The sequence below is a fragment of the Urocitellus parryii genome, chromosome 10 (assembly GCF_045843805.1).
Source record: "Urocitellus parryii isolate mUroPar1 chromosome 10, mUroPar1.hap1, whole genome shotgun sequence".
Classification (NCBI taxonomy): Eukaryota; Metazoa; Chordata; class Mammalia; order Rodentia; family Sciuridae; genus Urocitellus; species Urocitellus parryii.
The window spans coordinates 88,852,130-88,874,029 of record NC_135540.1 but is presented as its reverse complement, the minus strand read 5'-3'; the positions used below and the strand labels follow the sequence as shown (position 1 = coordinate 88,874,029).

Below are 21,900 nucleotides of genomic sequence, written 5' to 3'. Positions count from 1 at the left end.
GGGGCCAACCATATGACTACTGATCATCAGGAAAAGGTTTACTGCTACACATGCAGAGTAAAAGCTGTCAAGACTGAGTGTTTTTTCTAGATACATTTAGTTACTGGGTAGAAGTTAAACACAAGGAAAAAGGGGTAATGGACAGTATAAGGATAATAAAGTACAAATGAATTCTACCCTTTACTGGTAGGCAGAGCGTTGGAGGCAGAAATCTAGAGTGTAAAACTGAAAAGATAGGAGGTGATAATAAGAATGGAATGTGTAAAACTGAGATTGTGGGATGGGTTCATTTAATATATATGTTAGGTATGTAACTACTTAAAAGTTTATGAAAATTTACAAAATAAAAAATGGAAAGGGGAAAAAAGTAAGTAATGAATTAGAAGGAGTAAGAGCAATATTAAAATGCAAATTAAAAATATCTGCTAGGGATTCTAACAGCCAAGTACATAACTTAGATGTTAATGTACTAAGAAAACAAGCAATTAATTTTAAGAGGATTTGGAATCTGAAACAGATGGAAGTACTTCAGAGAAGGAAATCTTCCACATACCAAATGTTCAATAAATAAATATTTATTGAGTAAGTATAAGGGAATCTATTAAGTATACTTAAGCAGTGTTCTCAGCAAGTTTTAAAAATCAAAAATTTCAAATTACAAATACTGATCAAATAAACTGTTTTCTTTTTTTGGGGGGGAGAATTATTGAGCATTAAAATTATGGGTGTTTTATATCACTAAGCTATCACTAAGACCTAATCATTGAGTCCGCAAATACGTCCATCTCCAATCCTTTTTATTTTTTATTTTGGGGCAGGGTCTCACAAAGTTGCTGAGGTTGGCCTCAAACTTGCAATTCTCCTGCCTTAGCCTCTAAGTCTCTGGAATTACAGGTGTATACCACTGTGCCTAGCTAAAGAAACATTTTTATGCATTAAGTAAATTATCCATGAGTAAACTCAACTCAGACCAGTCAAGACCAACTCCAATGTTTCTAAATCATAAATTAGCAGAACCAAAAAGGTAAAAAAAAGCATTTTCACAGACATATATCATCATTTATAAAATAATGAGCATAATCCTAAGGTCCCAGGGACTAAGAATATTTCACATAGAAATATGGGCTGCAGTTCAGAAGAGGCTTCACATTAAGGTAGGAATATATATATATATATATCACCATCACCTATCAAAACTGACAAGTATATAGAGTGTATGGGGAAGAACTGCTTTATATCTAATTAATTAATGAGGAAGAACTGCTTTATATCTAATCAATTTATGATTAAGAAAATTTTAATCCTCTTTGAGTGTTAACATTAGAGAAGAATATACAGTGACATTTGAAAGAAGCAATTCGATTTTCCTTAAATTAAGAACTCCTAAAATCATAAATATCAAGACTGAGAAATAATGACAACAATGCAAAAATCACATTCATGTATTGCTGATGGCTGTAGGAAAATATTCTGGTACTGACCCATATTAAGAAACTTAGTACCCCCCCCCCAAAAAAATGATGGTCATTATGTGGTCAGTATGGATGCAGTTAAGTAATCAAGAAGAGGAGTAATAAAAAGAAATAAGGGCAAAGAGGAGTAAGAAATAGTGTGGGTGAGAAAATCATGTAGGGTCTTAAAAAGGCCCTATATTAGGTAAGTATAGTGGTGCATACTTTAGTTACCATAAGAGATCTCCAACTTTAGATTACAATGATGTCATGTATTTATCTTTGTATATTACACAATTTAAACTGAGCATGCTACTATAATAAAGGTGAAAAATGTTTAATTAGAGTGGCTGAAAACAGACATCTTTAATATGATATTTCCTATGCTGCTTCCTGACTTGGTAATCCAAAGCTATGAAAATAAATGTATAAACATTAAATGGATGAAAATAAAATGTATAAACATCAAAGGCATGAAAATAAAGTATATAAATATCAAAGGCATGAAAACAATGAAAGATTGTATTCAGTATCAGATAATCTATGTCTCAGCTACAAAAAGGATACTTTCTGGATAGAACTATTATTCACAGATTCAGACATTTTCAAATAGAAAAATAATGGGGGAAAAGAATATTAAAATAATTTTGGAAGAAAAACCTAAGAGGTAGATTACATTCAATTAAGGGAGTGCAGAGAATCAGAAAATTTACATTTTAAAAATTCGGTTAAAATCCTAGTGTACTTTAGGCACATTGCTTAACCACCTCTTACTGACTGAATTTCTCCATCTGTACTAAGAGAGTAATGTTTTTTACTGAGAAGAATAAAGTAATAAATAGTCTGGTTCCTAACTTGGCTTGATAAAAGTGAATATGAAAACAGCTTACTGGGGATGTAGCTCAGTGGTACAGGGCTTGCCTAACATGAGCAAGGTCTTGGGTTTGATCCCCAACAATGAAGGAAGGAAGGAAGGAAGGAAGGAAGGAAGGAAGGGAGGGAGGGAGGGAGGGAGGGAGGGAGGGGGAGAGGGAGGGAGGGGGAGAGGGAGAGGGAGAGGGAAGGGGAGAGAGAAAGGAAGGAAAGACGGAAAAGAGAAGGAGGGAGGAAGGGAGGGAAAACAAAGGAAGGAAAGAGGAGAAAGAAGGGAGGAAGGGGAGAAGGGGAAAGGGAGGAAAGAAGGAAGGGAAGAAGAAAGGAAATAGGTCAAGTTAACAGTTATGATGTTCATTACAACATCTTTCAATGCACTCACTCTTTTAAAGTAGCTCAAAAAGTAAATATACTTTGATCAGAATCTAAACCAATTGAGTGTGTGTGTGGGGGGCTGACTCTGTGTGTTTTTTACCAGAGAATGAAATCAGGAGTGCTTTATCACCTACCATCAAGCTACATCCTTAGTGGTTTTTATTTTGAGATAGGGTCTCACAAGTTACTGAGACTGGCCTCAAACTTGCAATCCTCCTGCTTCACCCTCCTGAGTAGCTGGCATTATATAGGTTTATGCCACTGGGCCCAGCTAAACAACAAAGTTTTAAAAATGAAGACCCTCCAACGTAATTTTTTTTCCAAAAGAATATATTTTCTTATTTGAATGAAATATTTAGAATAATACATATTTTTTTCTGTAGGATAAAATAGCTTAATAAAATTAGCAAATATAGTAAAAGAATGGATTTTACTCAAAAAGGGCTTATGTATAATATTTACCACATATCCTTTATAAATTTAAAAACTTGTTAAACTTTATAGTATTTTTTATCTTACCATTAAAAACAAGATACAGCAGATTTTGTATTCCTTAATATTAAATGTCAAACTAATTCTTTTCCTACTAATGATTAGTATTTCAATAAGTTTTGGATCACAGAGTTAGTGGGGGAAAGTTGGCAGAAAAAGGAGTTATAAGGTTGTACAAACTATATGCTGTTTTGGAGAATTTTATTCTTTATAGGAACAGATGCTCTAGTCTGCCTGAAAAAGTACAAAAGAAGTTACTCATTAAAAAAAAAAAACATATTCACTAAATATAACAGATGGTTGTATTCCACTAGGTGATTACACCTTTATACTTTATGTGGTACTTTTGATAAATAAAAAATAAAATAAGGTCAAGGATCAAAGAACTATAGATACGATTGGGAATCAAGAGATCATTAGTTCAGATAAGATTAAAATCCAGAATTAGAAGCTAAGTTTCCTGACTTCCAGATCACCTTGATTCTTGCAATCAAGTTTTTAAAAAATTTGAATGAAAATGCTTTTAATGATAATGACAACTGTTTTCTCTATTTGAGATAAACTTAGGGAGAAAACCATGTACACAATTACAGCATAAAACAAAATCACAAAAGAATAAATTACAAATTAAGGGAAGAAAAACCAGGAAAAAAAAAGTGAGTAGTTTTCATATTTAAAGATTGTCATTACCTTTTCCAAGTCTAACTCCTCTAACAAAATGCTGGCATTTTTGTTTGCTTCAGCAGCCTGTCTATCTTTGGCTTGTACTATTGACTCCATACAAAGATGACACTTCTTCAACATCTCCTGTAATGAAAAATTGAATATATTTGCAGTCTCAAAAAAAATTGAGCTAATTAGATTCCTAAAAACAAAGATTTTTGAAGTACGTAAACATAAGCAATAAAGACCAGTGGCAGGAAAAAAAGGGAGTACAAATAAAACATAATTTAAATGACATATTTTAAAATATACACAAAGAGTTCCTGTTTTTCATTATAAGAGCCATTTGACTGATATTTAGAAAATTAAAATTATGTACACATATAATTTGAATATAAAAAATCATACAGCAAACACTATAATAATTTATGACAACTGGTTAAAGAATGGGCTGAATGAAAATGGGCAATGTCAACAAAGGAAAGGAATTTACAAATTTACAAATTTCCCAAGTACTTATTTGGCAAGAACTGTCCTCAAATATTTAAGCATTTTTGCTACAATTCTATAGGCAAGAATTATTCACAAAAGGAATCACAGAAACATGTACCCTAACACACTTTTCCGTTTTCATTCTCAAAAGACAAAGGGATATTTCCTTATTTTTTAATATTAAAAATATTCCCATAATTTAAAAATATTTCTTATCTTAATCTCCTCTTTCTCCCCATATACCAAATCATATAGAATCCAGGACTGCTAATTGTCATACAAAAATCTGGAGTCAGAGAATCACCTAGTTTATTTTAAATTAAACATAAGGGGGGAAAACTGCCCACTATCATATAATGTATAAACCACAAAACAAAATGGAATAGAAATTTATTTTGCCAGGAACAGTGGCACATGCCTATAATCCCAACAACTCAGGAGGCTAACTAAGGCAGGCAGGAGGATCTCAAGTTTGGGGCTAACCTCAGCAACTTAGCCAAGACTCTGTAGAAATAAAAAATAAAAAGAGCTGAGGATGTAGCTCAGTGGTTGAACGCCTCTCATGGGTTCAATACCTATTACCATACCCCCAACCTTAAAAAAAAAAATAAAAAAAAAAAGAAAGAAAGCAAGAAAGAAAAAGAATAAAGATTTTATTTATGTTCCCCACATTTCCTCCATAATTCTAGCCAATACGCTTTGGTTTTGTTTGTTTGTTTGATTTTTGTTTTGTCATTTGAGATGAAGTCTAACTATGTATGACTTGTAATGACTGTCCCTTGAACTTCTGAGCTCAAGTGATCCTCCCACCTGTGCATCCAGAGTAGCTGGGACTACCAGCATGTGCTACCATGCCCAGCTTCCAACTCATTAATAAACTGATAGTTAAACCCTAAATTTTACATCACATAACATGGCTTTAAGGTTTTCTGCCTATGACTAAACATACTATTTTTTGCTGGTAATAAAAAAACAGCAAATTCCTCTTTCAGAATATATTATCAATCTAGATATATATGTATATATCTACATAGATAATAATAATAATGAATAATAATTTTGCTTTGAAGTGTTTAGTGTTACATTAAAAATCAGCTTAAAACTAGTTAAAAAGCAAAGTAATTCTATCACAGAGAATGTTTCATTAATCCATTAATCTGTTACATTCATTTATCTTCACAGAGATAAATGAAATTTTATATATTTATTGTTCAAACCAAGATTTTTCTTAGCATAGGAGCTATATCAATTAAATGGAACCTCCAACTCATATAGTGGGATGAATATGAACAACATATTACCTTATCAGTGATGGTTGCTATGTATCTCATACATTCAGAATCTGATGGAAACTGATTGACTTCTTTGACTAAGTAGCGTACCACCTTCACATGACCCTAAAAGAGATGTCAATGTCAGATCGAACACAGACTCTAACAGGATTCAATAAATCTACACAGTGTGAACTTTGACATTAATTAACATTAGAGCCACAAAGTAAACTTAATTGCATGTTTGCACTAAAAATGAAAAAAGAAAAAGGTAGGCTGTGGTTCTGAGGAGTTAAATCTACATTGTTCATTCTTTTGGGAGTGGGCGGGGGAACCAGGCATTGAACTCAGGAGCACTTGGTCTCTGAGCCACATTCCCAGCTCTATTTAGTGTTTTATATAGAGACAGGGTCTCACTGGGTTTCTTAGCACCTCGCCTTTGCTGAGGCTGGCTTTGAACTCTTGATCCTCCTGCCTCAGCCTCCCCAAGCTGCTGGGATTACAGGAATGTGCCACAACAGCACCAAATAATGCAAAACCACTCTGAGGAGAAACAGTTCAGTATCTAAGTAATGTTTAAAATCTTTTTTTTGGTACCAGGGATTGAACCCAGGAGTGCTTAATCACTGAGCCACATCCCAGCCCCCTTTTATATTTTATTTTAGAGATGGGGTCTCATTGAGTACCTCACTAAGTTGCTGAGGCTGGCTTTGAACTCTTGATCCTCCTGCTTCAGCCTCCTGAGCCGCTAGGATTACAGACACGTGCCACTGTGCCCGGCTCAAAATCTTATTTAACATTCAACAGTTGCTTCACTTTCCCCAAAATGCACCACTGCTCTCTACACAATACCTATAATTCAGCCAGTCTAGATAGACAGCTGATAGTATTTAAGCTGTTAGTCTTTAAGATATGTCTTCTATTACCTCTATTTGGTCCTTTTTGTTTGTAGCTTTTATAAGGTATTCTTTAACTGCTCAAATGCCACTACCCTCATTTCCTAATGATCTCCCTAAAACTTTTAGTCTTTAGCTTTAACTATTTACAATGGGAAAACTGACAGTTATCTGACTTGGGCATGGGATCTCACCTCCCTGATTATCCCTGATTAGGTTTCATTTAAAAAAAAAAAAAAGAAAGAAAGAAAGAAAGAAAGGAAAAGCCTAACTGTTGCATCCTATCTAGCATAATATTACAGTCATTACAATTTCATATAACAGATACTCAATAAATAGTAGAATGAATACAAAAGATAAGCACCATTCATATGAAGTTAAAATGCCCTATTACAAAGATATATATGCATGCCAGACATTAAGAGTAACAAATAATAATAGAGAAATTACTAATATTTAAGGGTAATGACATATAAATATATATGTCAAACCAAATGATAAAGACAATAAAGGACTATAGAACTTCTATAACCTCTAGGAGATCAGAGATCTCAGTGTGAGCGCAAATGGAATGGAAACAGTTTATACAGGAGGAGAAATTTAAAGTACCCAAAGAATGAGGAACTTTGAAGAAAAAAAAAAGGACTTGGCATTCTTGATGAGAACAAAGATTATATGAGATAAAGAAGAAAAAGATCAAGCAAAGAGAGAATTCATAAAGGGAGATGATACCTAAAGCACTATACTGGAGTGGCTTTGAATACCAAACTGTTGGAATTTCAAAGACTTCAGAGACTGTAGAGTTCTTAAAAGAGAGTAGTAATGTAGTGGAGTGGTTAGGAAGATTAACTTGATAATAATATGCTAGCTTGTTTAGATTAGAGGTGAGTAAGTTTGACTATTGAAGAAAAACACAAGACAATTGGATTTAGGTAGTCCAGAACATCTAAGGAAACAACAGAATAAAAAGAAAGGTCTGGCAATGTACTTCAGTACTATGTAGAGTGCCCTAGTTCAATATCCAGTATCACCACACACACACCCACACATTAGAGAAAATAATAGAAGAAATTACTTCTTGCAATTTATATATTAGAACTGATCAACATTTTGGAATCTACAGAGAATTTCACTTACATTTCACCAAATGACAAAATTCAAAAAGCACAGAATCCCTGAAATAGTGATCTGGTTTTCCCAATAACAAATGAAAATTACATTAGGAAATCAATGAGATATTATTAACCCAATCATTTTACTTATACCAGCTTTTACTATAGAAAATAACAGTTTCTTTAATTTTCATCAAATTCATATTTCTACTTCTAAAGGTAGTATACTTGAATTTTTAGAGTTTAAAGTATCAATATTTAGATTTTCATTTTTCTTTTTTTTTTCCCCTAAAAATGATTATGCCTGCTGTGGTGGCACACACCTATAATCCCAATGACTAGGCAGGCTGATTGCAGGAAGATTGCAAATTTGAAGCCAGCCTTGGCAACATAGTGAGATCCTGTCTCAAAATTTAAAAAAAAATTTTAAAAGAGGTGGGATGTGGCTCCATTGATAGAATACCTTTGGGTTCAATCCCCAACACTGCAAAAATAAATGCATATGTACACACACACATAAAGTAAATTTTTCTCTACAGCAACAATACACAAAAACATCTACATACAAGTAGTTCAAATTGGTTACTCTTAATTGGATTTACAGCGAAAGATTAATACTACAACTAAATTTTGAAAATACTACTTACAATAGCTTTCTAAAAGTTTATTTAGCTTTCATGTCCAATGTGGATAATATTTCTAGCTTTTCCATAATACCTGTATTTGTCCATCTTTCATTGTTGCCAACAGAGTAACTATTTGCATATTCTATCACTTGCTTTCACCAAAGGTTCTAAATTACAAATTGAGAGTCTTCAGTAATCACTGGACCATACACTTCCTAGCAGAAAGGGAAAATATCCAAGTAAAAGGGAATGAAAAGACTTCTACCTTTCTAAATGCTGCCATAAGAGGAGTTATTTTGCGGTTATCTGCTGCATCTACATCTGCACCTGCTTGCACCAGTAACTGAACCACATCGAGGTGTCCACCATTTGCTGCTAGCCACAACGGAGTGTTCCCCTTCTTGTTACGTACATCAATATGAGCTCCCCTAAAAATGAATGACACAGAGAGCACTGTCTTAAATGAAATGGAATGTAATAAAAATCAATTATACCTATGTGAAAATTTCTAAACAGATGAAAATTGTTCTTAATATTCGAGGACCAAAATAGTTCTCTCTCAGAATTACATGACAATTTCCAGCCATCAAATCAAATAAATTTCATATATCCAATAATTGATTGTATTTTTAAAATAATGACTACATAATACTGAGTTTTAAAACCTAAGAATGTGAAAATTTGTTTAGTGAAAAATAGAAGTATATCCTATTAACAGCATAATCGATATACTAACACAGTATCCTAGAGACAAAAACCAGCATCCTCTGAGGCAATTATACCTGTTTCAGATTATTTTTATCCATGTACTTGGACTGTGTATGTCAGAAAATAATGAAGTCAAAGAATAAATGTAGATTTAGCACTCAGTGGATATCAAAGTAAAAGTAGTTAATAATCATAGTTAATAGTAGTCAGTACCAAATACTACTGTTTAGGGTACCATGCGAAGGTCTTTAAAGTAGAAAATCCAAGTAAGGAGGACAAATGTATTTAGGAAACTGGCAGGCAACTTAAAGTGAAAGTAAAAACTATCCTGGATCCTCTCTGATACCTTGAACAGTTCTACAACTGACACCTAAATTCTTAACTACTGTAAACAATAAGAAATTCAACAAGGAAGTCTTAGATCACTGCCAGAGTTTTAAGACTTGAGAGTAATACTCTGCAAAATCCAAATTGTATGGATGACAGCAACTGGATGCTTAAAGAGCTTATAACACTTTAAAAGTATATGCATACAAGAAAGGAAGAAAAATTATTTTAGGTTGCATTGAAATACAGACAATGCAGCATAGTCCTGGATGAATCAAAAATAACAGGTTTGAAAAAAACACTTAATAGTTCATAGAAAAAGTAATCACACTTGATTTTTTAATAGTGCAACTGCCGAGAGAGAATAATGATCACTGGTAATACTTATGCTCATAATATGAAGGATAGGAAAGATATAGTAAGTAATATCATACCTGCCAATGAGAAGCTCACAAAATTTATAATGCCCTTTATCTGCTGCTATGGTTAAAGCTGTATCTCTTGAGGAGGGCACTGGAGGGGCATTAACATCAGCACCTTTATCCAAAAGTACTCGGCCCACCTCTGCATATCCACCAGAGGCAGCTTCCATTAGTGGTGTGAGACCAGTCTAGGTTTAGTGAAAAATAAAAAAACATGGAACAGACTAGAAACAGCCAACATGGAACAGAATAACAATATGATGAAGCAATATGGAATAGCTTTTATAAAGATTCACAACTAAATTTCACCATCAACACTTATTAGTCTGAATTACAGTCTGATCTACTAAAAGAAGATAAAATTACACCAAAAATCAATGATATTGTTGTAATGAGAACATGAATGAGATCCAACTATGTGACCTCTATCTGGCACTAAATAAAATTTCCTCTCTGTTCTCTTTCAAAATAGCACATCTTTTTCAGCTGATAATCCTAATAACAATAATACCTACAAAAATGTGTTACTGAGTTATTTTCAGAGTTAATGCTTAAGTTAAACAAATGATTTCTATTATTATCATTATTTTATTATTATATTTTCGGTACTAAGGATTGAACCCAGCCAGGGGCACTTTATTACCAAGCAACATCCCCAATCCTTTTCATTTTTTATTTAGAAAGGATCTTAATAAATTGCTGATTATCTCACTAAATCATGGAAAATGGCCTCAAACATGCAATCCTCCTGCCTCAGCCCCCTGGGATAACAAGCATGTGCCACTGCTTGAACTTTGATTCAATATATATGTAGGAGATAAATGTTAATAGAAAGTACTAAAAATTAGGGCTAGAATTGTGGATCAGTGGTAGAGTGCTTGCCTAGCATTGGAAGACACTGGGTTCAAAATTCTCAGCACCACATAAAAATAAATAAAATAAAGGTATTGTGTCCAACTACAACTTAAAAAAAATTTTTTTAAAAGAAAGTACTAAAAGTATAATTATCATATTGCTACCAATACACCTGAAATATGAAAGCAGCAAATTTCATGGGTAAATCTCAGACTTTTTCTTACCTTAGCTCTGTGTTCAACATTTGCTTTTCTATCAAGCAGAAGACTAACCACTTCAGTTCTTCCTTGGAAGCAGGCTAATGTAAGGGCAGTGTTCCGATTGGTTTCTATTTGAGCATTTATATCAGAGCCCATGTCCAACAGGAGCTTAACAGCAGCTGTATGCCCATTCATAGCTGCTAACATCAGTGGAGAAATGCCCAATTTGCTACCAGTTCTGGGGGTGAGCATTATGGGAAGAACAGAAGGAACAAATATATTTTACACTGAAGAACTGGATGATGATAAAGAATTTCAATAAGATTATTTATTTTGCAGGATTATTTAAAAACTTAACCATTTTTCTCAGTCCTAGTAAATCTTTCAATTTATTGCCAAGCCTCCTTTAAAAATCTTTTTATTAGATATTTTGTCTTTAACTCATTCAAACATAATAACCTGGGCTAGAAAGTTATTAAGTTACTAATATGATAATAAACTTTTATCTTTTAATTGCTGAGGCTGCCTTCAAACTTGTGATCTTCCTGCCTCAGCCTCCTAAGTCACCAGGATTATAGGCATGTGCTACCACATCCAGCTGAACTTTTCATCTCTTGGCACATATTTGCTTGCTTAACAAAAATTAAGCAAATTGTGTCTAAGTTTAGTGCTATTGTATGAAATATAGTATATTTTCCAACTTATATGTTAAGTTTTAATTATTTAAATAAAATAAATCTTAAAAATCTCTTCACAACTTATATTTTAAAGGCCTAAAAGTGGCATTAAGAATAGGTGTTCTACAATTACCTGAAACATAACGAAATAAATGGCTTACAGTGAAAGAATAAAACTTACCTAGAATTAATCTCAGCTCCTGCATTTAGTAATATTTTGATGATGTTCACATAGCCACCAGAAGCAGCCAGGCTTAGAGGTGTGTAATCAGAAACATTCCTGTGCTCTTTATTTGCCCCTCGAGCTAACAACAGCTCCACCACCTGGAAAGAAAAAAAGAAAGCAATGTGTTTTCTTATGGTGGGTGAGTCATTTTCAAGGTGTATATTTCTAATCCCCCCGCACTCACGTTTTTTGTGGTTTATCATATAACCCAAAGAGAACTTTCCTTCATTTATTCTCTATTATTTGAGGCTCAAACCAGCCTCAAATAATAGCAAGAGGTCTTAGCAGCAAACAAAGAGAGAGTTTGTCAAGTAAAAGCCATTTAGAAATCTACTGAAAAGATACAGTATTGTCCATGGAGGACCTAGACCTCAAAATTGTTAAAGAGATGCTATTCTGGAAATCAGTGTTTCTGGGTTATTCCACAATATAGTACTAAAGTAGAAGTAATATGGGACAGATTTTTTTTCTGCATTTGTATATATGAATGCATTTCAAATAATTTTAAACCTTTCAATTGGTAACTAGATTTTTAAAAACTAGAATAAAAGGTAATAAACTATCTTTTAAAATTTTATGAAAATTTACAAATATACAAGAGTTGAGAAAACTTTATATATATGAACTATCTAGATTTTACCATTAATATTTTATTATGCTAAGTCCTATTTAGCTATAGGATTTCTGGATGTACAATTTTACAAGAAACTGAAAGAACTTTTCCAAAAGTGGTTGTTCTATTTATACTCCTATAAACAATGCATGAGTTCTGGTTGTTCTATATCCTCAGCAACATTTTTTATTACCAGTCTAACTTTATATCCATTATAGAGGATGTGTGGCAGTATCCCATTGGGTCTCAACTGCCTGATAACTAAAAATGTTTAGGATTTATATAAGTGCTTATTGGCCATTCATACATCATTTGCCCCTTGCCATTTAAAGTACAAAACAATCCTTTGAAACAGGTACTATTATTTTCATCTTCATTTTACACAGGAAAGTTAAGATTGACTCCAAACCATAGCTGGCTCCTAACTTTGCTCTTACTAATAACTACACTCATTATTTCCCAATTCATGTTTTTGCTAATATTATTATATTATCATAATAATAATTATTATTTACTATACTATATTATACCCAAACAGCACTTTTTTGGGGGGAGGGTGGTTTTACTGGGGATTGGGGTATTGAATTCAAAGAACTTGACCACTAAGCCACATCCTCAGCCATACTTTGTATTTTATTTACAGATGGTAAAAACTGGAAAATAATAAACATTGTATTAGTGAAAATACTAACTGCTTTCTTTTGCTTATTAGCTAAAATTTTATTTATTCGAATAAAGCTATACCAAATTTAAATATGACTTTCACATTTTGCTTTCAGAGCCAGTAAGATCAGGCAGCTTGACAAGGTATAAAAACAAAACAAAAAAATGATATTAGGCTATTTTATTTTACAGAGTTTTTTAAAGTCAATATAGTATAACTCTAAATCTCAAATTTGTGAAGTTCTCTTGAGTTCATTATCTAAAAATTTGTTATTTTTATAGTAAAGCTGGTTAAGTTTAACTAATTATTTCAAAACACTTAATTCTAAAGACAACAAATTAAAGCAATGAGACGTTTATAAACTAAATTATTATCTGAAAGACTTTCATAATAAACCTCATCTGTAGCATTTTAATAAGAATATGTAACTCAAAACCACAGTATTATATTGGCCTTATTTTATCTTCAAAAGAATATCTTGGATTCAACACTGAAAATTTTGTTAATATATGTAGCAAGTATGATTTCAATCTGCATAACAGAAAATTTCAGTTAAGAAAAAATTCACTTTTATTACATTTAAAAAGAGAATTATTATAAGCTTTACAGTTCAATGGTATTTAACTGAAAATTTATGCCCTCATATTTGAATGTAGGATTGACAGGAATCTATTTTTTTCCTATGTAGTAGAAATAAAATTTATCAAACTGTTTACTTCCAATTGTCTTACCTAATATTTGGTAAAAAAAAGGCTTTCACCACACCCACCACCTCCACTGAGGATTATGGAAGAATGAAATAACATGATCAGAAGAAACAACACACAATAGAAACAAGTCTTTGCTGTCTCTTGGCAGATCATCTCTAGTAGCAAGTGAATCTAACTATTCACCCATATTATATCTACTCCAAATCCAACAGGAAAAAATTGTAAAAACAGTCAACCAAAGCAAAAACTGTCTATTAAAAAACTGTATGTATGTATGTATGCCTGTATTATTGTTAGTCTAATTCTTTTTAATCTATAAGATAATGGATAACCATCCCCTATCTTCCTATACTTGCTCCATTTTACTAGCTTTCCCATTCTTTTGTGTAGAAATTGCTTCCCAAATATTTTTTTTGTTAGTTTATTTTAAAAACCTAGTAAGTTTAACAATGAGTTCAATATAACCTTTGCTATGACTGGTAAAGAAGGAAGGGCTAGTTTAAAATGCTCAAATAGGAGATAATAATTGGCTGGTCAGAGCACTTTTTTGATATAACATTTCAGAAATGATACTGACATAAACGGTGGAGAAACTAAGACAGTGAACAACAAAGAAAAGGTATTCTCTGGCTAACAACTGAAAGAACAGGACCTGCTACCCACAGAATGTAGGTAACATTGATGAACAAACACTCAAACATCTGAACATAGAAGAGGGTATAAACTTTTGTTCATTTGTTCAAAGAACAGAACTAAGAACAGTGGGGAAACTTGGCAACTTGATGGGAAAGGAGAAGAGTGGAAGGGAAGGGAAAGAAGATGACTTTTCAGTAGGAAACTAATCTGGATGACATAGGATGCTTCCTATACCTAATATTCATCTTTTCCCTGATGGAAAAGTTGTGAATCTACAGAGACTGGTTTTTAAACCTTAGATCCCAGTTACATAAGAATGGATCTGGAGAATAAAAGTTAAAGTTATCCAGCTAATTTGCCCCCACCCCACCCCCACCCCCAGTACTGGGGATCGAACCCAGGGCCTTGATCAAGCTAGGCAAGTGCTCTACCACTGAATTCACCCCCAGTCCTTTTTATTTATTTTGGACACAGGTCTCACTAAGTTTTCCAGGTTGACCTCAAACTTGTGATCCGCCTGCCTCAGCCTCCCAAGTAGCTGGGGTTACAGGCATGCATCACCACACCTGGCTATTCAGCTAATTATTAAATGCTAGAAGACACACAAGTGTGTGTAAACCTATAATTTCTTAGACCTACTTGATTAACACCAGTTATTCTAAGACAGAAAAAGATAAGTGAAAATAAGCCCTGTTCATCAGGTGCTTTCTAATCTGATTTGGAATGTCTTAAGGCTTTCTTTTCTTTTGGTACTGGAGATTGAATCCAAGGGCACTTTACCACTGGGATCTATCTCTAGTTCTTTTTATTTTGAGATTGGGGGGGGGGGGCGTTGTCTCACTAAGTCATTGAAGCTAGTCTTGGACTTTCAATCGTCTTGCCTTGCCCTCCTGTGTTCCTGGGATTATAGGCGGTGTGTCATTGTAGTCTTTCTCTTAATCTAAGTGCAATATACAGGACAGGTACTGCTTTTAGACTTTTTTTTTAGGATTCCAAAAAATATGACTTCTCTGGGAGGTAGCTTATATTAACACTGTATTTACTAATAGATAATATTTGAATTACTGTGATAAATGTAAACATCAAATCCTTGTTCCTATAGACACAAAGATCACATAAGCATTTTCTAAACAAGAAAGGAAAAAAATTACACTAAGGGGAAATTTTACCTCCTGTCTGCCACCAGAGCAAGCCAAGGATAGTGGTGTGTCCTTAGTTCTTTCTGATTGGGCTTCAATGTCTGCACCATTGTCCAGCAATATTTCCACAACTCCAACATGACCAGCTGTAGCAGCCAAGATGAGTGGAGTAAAACCTGGAGAAAAACAATGATCTCACTATGTGCTCAGCCAAAGAACAATACTATTTTCCAATATACCTAAGCATCAAAAAGGGGCTCAAGAAGCAATATTTCTAAATACATAAAATTTCTTTCACAAATATTACAGAAAATAAAATTAATAAAAGTGAGGCCTACCTTTTTTGTCTCGGTGCTCAATACTAGCTCCTCGCTCTAGCAGTGTTTGTACCAGTTCCTCATGGCCACCAGCACAGGCAAGCGTTAGTGCCGTGTCATGATTACTCTCAGTCTGTAAAAAATTAATTTCTTATTAGCTTATTAATTTTAAAATGTTAACAGTAAATACACAGATATACATGTGTACCACTATAATATCAAGTACTTGAATAGTAATGTTCATTGTTTTTTTCCCCCCATTAGTGGCTAACCAGTAACTTTTTTAAAAAAAACTACAAGTTAACACTTGAACTCCATGGGCAATTTTTAAAGTAAATACCAGGGAAAAAAGCATGACCTTCTACTTTTTTTCCTAGTATTTACTTTAAGAATTAACGTTCTACCATATACTGTTTTCAACTACATGATTAATGATATAGTGTGGATTCATTTCTGCTTCAGGCCATTAATGGAATAACACAGACTAGATTTATTTTCCTATCTCAAACAACTTAAAAAAAAAAAAAAAAGACAACTATTTGAAACGACTGTTCAGACAGGTAATGCAGGACAGGGATCCCTAAAAATAGAAATGATTAACACAACTTAACTGCCTGGAGAGTTTGTATGGAATGGGTGCCCAGAACCTGGCAATCTCCCCTAATTGAGAAGATAGTCTGGAGAGGTCAAGTTGGCTAGAATTCATGGCGCAGATTACTGAAGAGGAGAGCACTGCAGAGAGAGAATACTCTGGAGTTCTGCAGGGGGGGTCTCCTCAAATCTTCAGCTGAATTCTGATGAGCACATGTGCATGAGGAAATTATTGGAGGCCAGAAAAAAGATCACCAGAAGGGATTAAGTTGAACACCTAAAGCTGGAACACAAGGCCAGGAATAGTTTGGTTCCTACCCACCAGAGTAGAAACACATTAAAACACACAAAGTATCGAGCAGAATCCTCAGTAGTGAGGCCAAATTAGTTGTTCTGGACCCACCTAACAATGCTGAAAAGCAAGTCTTGAAATGAAAAAATAGTTTCCAAGTAACTTAGCAATGTTTAAGACCAAAGCCCCCAGATACTTAAAGGAACAAAAAATATATAAAGTATTCTATGTACTTTGAAACACCAAGACTATTATTATTTAGACATGACAAGTCAATATATGATTTAACATCTGCTATGATAGTGACCAATACTGGATTTACTAGTAATCATAATCTATCATAGTTCAAATATTGATGTAGTCAAGTACCTAATTTTTCATACATTTAGTACTCCAAACCGGTGTTGTCTAAAAAGATAATGACTAGTGTTATGTGCCTAACTGAACTTGAAATATGGCTCATGACTATGGCTATGACTGAGGGAATTAATTTTTATTTAATTTAATTGAATGACTGATAATCAATGTATTAGAAAACTTTTTAGGGTGTCTGGAACAACTTAACAACTGAATATACTATTCTGACTGTACATTTAATCAAAACCAAATATGAATGAGTATTTGCAGTGCAAATTCAAATTAGATATACTTTAAAAGTGATATCATGGGACTGGGGGCAAGGGTGGATTTCTGGAATGAGTGAGAGACTTTTGGTACTAAAAACAGGAAAGTCTCAGGATGAGTTGATCTCTCTTAACCATAGAGATATAACATTACACATATGTATCTCTACCAAACTGTGTTATGTGCCCATCACTTTCAAAGCATTTAAAAGGTTTTGAATGTTTTTAAAAGGTAATGAATGTGTTTTCACTCTCCATCTGTAAGTGATGCTTTGCCCAGGAAATAATAACTGTAAATTAAGTAGAATCAATGACAACAGTTGTAAAAGGTCATAGATTCAAAGGCTATTACTAATAAAAGAAAGGAATAAATATATGAAATATGTATTATTTCTATACAATGTTTATAATATTTAATGTAATCAATACAAAAAGGCATATCCTCCCAGAATGTAAATCACTCTAAGAAACAAACTCCATTATAAAAATAAAAACGAGACAAAAGGCAAAATCGATAGAGTCAAGAAATAAGAAAAAGCCTACTAGTCAGTGATGAAGAGGGAGACCGCAAAAGCTGCTCTGCAGAAGAGGCTGGCAGAGAGCAGAGCTACTGACTGCAGAGATCAGGGATGGCCACAAGGGAGAGATGCACCAACTACAACAATGGAGAAGGACATGAAACTTACATGAGTGACAGCTCTGATTGTGTTATAGTATTTGATCTTCATTTCAGGTAATAAAAAAGAAATTATTATGTCTGATTTCAGAAAAAAAAAGAGACAAAATGGGGAGAATAACTTTCTAATGTCCACACAGCTAATAACTGGTAGAGATAGGCTTTAAAAACCAAGAGGATTTTCTTGATAACAAAATCCTGCTCTTACCATTACATGATAAGCAGCCTAACACACTGCAGATTGAAGTGAATATAATGTTAAGCATATCTGTTTTATGTCCTCTCTGTTAGTGTATATGCAGACAAGTCAATTTCATGATGAAATTTATAAGTTTTAAAAATTCTTTCAGGGCTAAAGGAAAATTTATGAAGCTGTGCTGATTTATAAAAAGAAGACACACTCAAAATTTGAAAAAGATAAACATGAAAAATATTTGTGGATCAGTAACATGTATTTTCCCACGTTATTAAAAAAATCGAACTAACATTTATTAGGCACCTTTGATAATAAAAGAACTCTGCTGTATACTCTAAAGTTGACAAAGAAAATTTAGGTCCTGCTCACTAAGATCTTACTGATTACTGTACAGAGCAAATTTACATTCAAAGTATGAGAGAAGTATTATATATTATGAGTGCAAGGAAAAAATATTTGAAGCTGAGAAAGGAGAGCAGGTCAAATTCCCTTAGGAATCAAACTTAAAAGAACAGCTCCACTGTATTTCTACATTAAGGAGAAATTAAAGCCACTAATATTTTATGACACTTTTTTAAGAGAATAACAAACATAAGGTTCTGAAGTGAGGCATCCATATCCCAAACATGCACCTGTACAATCCCCCAATGCTATTACCCTGCTTCACAATACATCAATAAACAAATTAATTGATACAGAAGTTTGGGTTGATGGCAACATGACTGACAAGATACAGAAAAAAATCACGTATTTTGAATATTGCCAATCAAAACAATAACAGTACAAACAATGAGTTTCTGGAGGGCAAAGTTTGTTTAATGAAAAGATCTGACTTAAAGTATGTCCCACAAAATTATGTTACAATAGAGTGGTCAAGAAGTTACATTTCTTTGTCATATATCTACGAAAAAGTTTCAAACCTGAAAAAGGAAAAAGATGCCCAGGGCTTGCTTACTGGCTCTTACAAGTTTACATTTTAAAGAAAGTATTTAGTCCATGATACTGTATAATGTATCAATTAATACCTAACAGATATTGTTCTGGTGAATTCTGCCTTAGGGAAAAATGATAAAATTGTATTCAATATACATAACATTATGTAAATTCTCACTATAACTAAATCTGGAATAGTAATTCATAGTGAAAAAAAATCTTAAGACACATGGTAAGGTTTTAACCTTCAAGAAAAGGCCACTTTTAATGAGCTGATATACTGATAAAAAACATACCTAACTTCTCTATAAAATAAGATGTACATCTATTAATTAGTCTTCAAGTAAATAAATTACTTTGGAAACTATAAGGACTTAAAGAGCTGAACTGTTAGAATTCCAAACTTCTCATTTTTAATCCAGTCAGGTTATATGTGAGTTTAAAAAGTAAAATAGCACTTTAGGGTATCCAATAAATGAAAATAATTAGTAAAATGAATAACCTATTTGAAACTATAGTTCATATGAACCTGCAGAATACATGTATTCTAAAGTAGAAATATTTTAACGGTAGCATATTACATATAACTGAATTAATTTTTCCCAACCTCCTTATATTACAATGAAACTCTATACTTCAAAATCAACAGGAATAGAGAAAAATATCCAAACGATGTTTAAAACATTAAAAGTAAACAATTTCACACATTTTACAACTTAAGTCTTGAAATATGGATGATTTTTGTGTGGTACTGGGGTTTGAACCCATAGCTTCAAGAATGATAAATAAGCCCTCTACCACTGAGCTGCATCCCCTTAGTCTTGATATATGTCAAGTTAAAGTTACTATCTACTCTCCTTAGGAGATAATAACACATCTTAATTATTAAAAACTGGGGGGAAAAAGCAAAATTGTCTAAGGAAGTATTTTTTCCATACTTAAGTACAATAAAAGCTTTTAGAAATATGAGTAAAACAAAGGTAAGCAGTTGAGAAATAAATAAAGGTGCTGGGTTTGATGCTGCATGCCTGTAGTCCCATCTACTCCAAAAGCTGAGGCTGGAAAATCAAAAGTTTAAGGGTAGTCTGAGCAACTTAGGAAGACTACCTGAAAATTAAAAATAAAAAGGGATGGGAATCTAGCTCAATGGTATAGATCCCAGGCTTAAAACCCTAGTACCACCAAAAAATAAATGTATATGTGTGTAAATATATATGTAGAGAGATGAGGGACATGTTGACAACAAAGATGTTGGAATAACTTCTTGAAATTTTCTGCCTTTTTTTTTTTTTTTTTTTTTAAGGTACTACAAATTAAACCCAAAGCCTCACACATGCAAGGCGAACATTCTACCACTGAGCCACTAAGCCAGACCTCTAGCCATGGAGTAAGTTTTGTATCCCATGAACCAAACAACTGGTTCTTTCTCACATTTAGTGGTAACTAGACTCAATCAAATTTCACAAAATACAATAAGAAAGAAAGAAAGAAAACTTCAATTAACTCAGAGGTTTTCAATTCTAAACCTTGAAGCCAGATTTATAGTGTCATGTAAAATCTGCAGCTATTGGTTTATTTATTTGGCTTTGGGGACTGAATCCATCACTTTGTACGTGCTAAGCACACACTCTACCACTGAGTCACACCCCCAGTTACAAAATCTGTGCTTTAAAAAAAAAAAAAATCCCTACTTGATTCCTTAATTTCTCTATGTCCAGTACTCAGGAATAAGTTTTGTTACATCCCTCAAAATAAAGATCAGAGCCATATTATTAAAAGTTTTGGTAAAATAGTACTCCAAATAATTCCTTTGAGTTATAATTTACTTATTTTTCCTAAAACACATTTTGGTAACAAAACAGTATGTACTATTAATCTTAAATTTGAAACTATCCAGACAGACCTGATTCAATAAAGCCATTATGAGAGTACACAACCCAATGGAACACTCTTGTACACAGAAAGTGATTTCTAGTTGAAAAACATAGGTTTCAGGAACATTATACAGAATGCAAACTCTTTAGCATTCTTCCAGGTACAGAAATTAAATATAAGGTTCCTGCTAATTCCTGTTAAGAACATTAATTCCTGTCTATAATTTTCAATTCAAGGAGTTTAAGAATTGACCATATTTCAGAATCATTAGCATTTTATAAAAGGAGTCATATGTTGAAGCTTTAAAAAAATAACACTTCTTTTGTTCATTTTTCTCATCAGTAAATTGGGAATAAAACAGTATTTACTTCATGAAGTTATCAAAAAGATTAAGTTAGTTTAAGTTAAAATACCAGTTGAGCATTCCTAACATGAAATTCTGAGTGCTGACATCATGCTTGAAAAGTCTCAAATTTTAGAACTTGGGATTTGATGACAGATGTTCACTAGTAAGATCTATGTAAATATTCTAAAATCTGAAATCTACAACATTTCTAAGAAGATCCCAAACATAAAGAATTCACAATCTGTATTTGTAAAGTGTTAAATGAACAAAAGGTCTAACTACTAGAGAAAAATTCAATTCTTAAAAAAAAGATGAATCTTGGTATTTTTTCATTGTATCATTTACCTGCTACAGCAGTCTTGTCTTATATAAACTAAAATATCCCATTATGTAAGAACTCACATAATTTTTCTTTGAAAAAAAGGTTTCAGATGGATTATGCAAAAAAATCTGTTTTTTAAAATATATATTTTCTGGTTGTAGGTGGACACAATATTTTATTTTTACATGGTGCTGAGGATTGAACCAAGTGCCTCATGCAGGAGAGGCAAGTGCTGTATGTACCACTGAGCTACAATCCTAGTCCACAAAAAAAATCTTTTTATCACTTAAAATTTCCTGCT

At 33.1% G+C, this 21,900-nt stretch overlaps 1 protein-coding gene across 6 annotated transcripts in view; it reads right to left on the bottom strand.

Moving 5' to 3' along the window:
- Ankrd17 (ankyrin repeat domain 17) overlaps nt 1–21,900 on the bottom strand; it is a 149,375-nt gene that overhangs the window by 27,235 nt on the left and 100,240 nt on the right. For all 6 annotated transcript variants that reach the window (XM_026402588.2, XM_077803458.1, XM_026402590.2 and 3 more), the window contains 8 exons: nt 15,767–15,878; nt 15,459–15,604; nt 11,622–11,764; nt 10,788–11,001; nt 9,721–9,896; nt 8,517–8,679; nt 5,648–5,743; nt 3,882–3,998 (listed from right to left, as the gene is read on the bottom strand). In XM_026402588.2, coding sequence (XP_026258373.1) covers nt 3,882–3,998; nt 5,648–5,743; nt 8,517–8,679; nt 9,721–9,896; nt 10,788–11,001; nt 11,622–11,764; nt 15,459–15,604; nt 15,767–15,878 — 1,167 coding nt within the window. The remainder of the gene's footprint in view (nt 1–3,881; nt 3,999–5,647; nt 5,744–8,516; nt 8,680–9,720; nt 9,897–10,787; nt 11,002–11,621; nt 11,765–15,458; nt 15,605–15,766; nt 15,879–21,900) is intronic.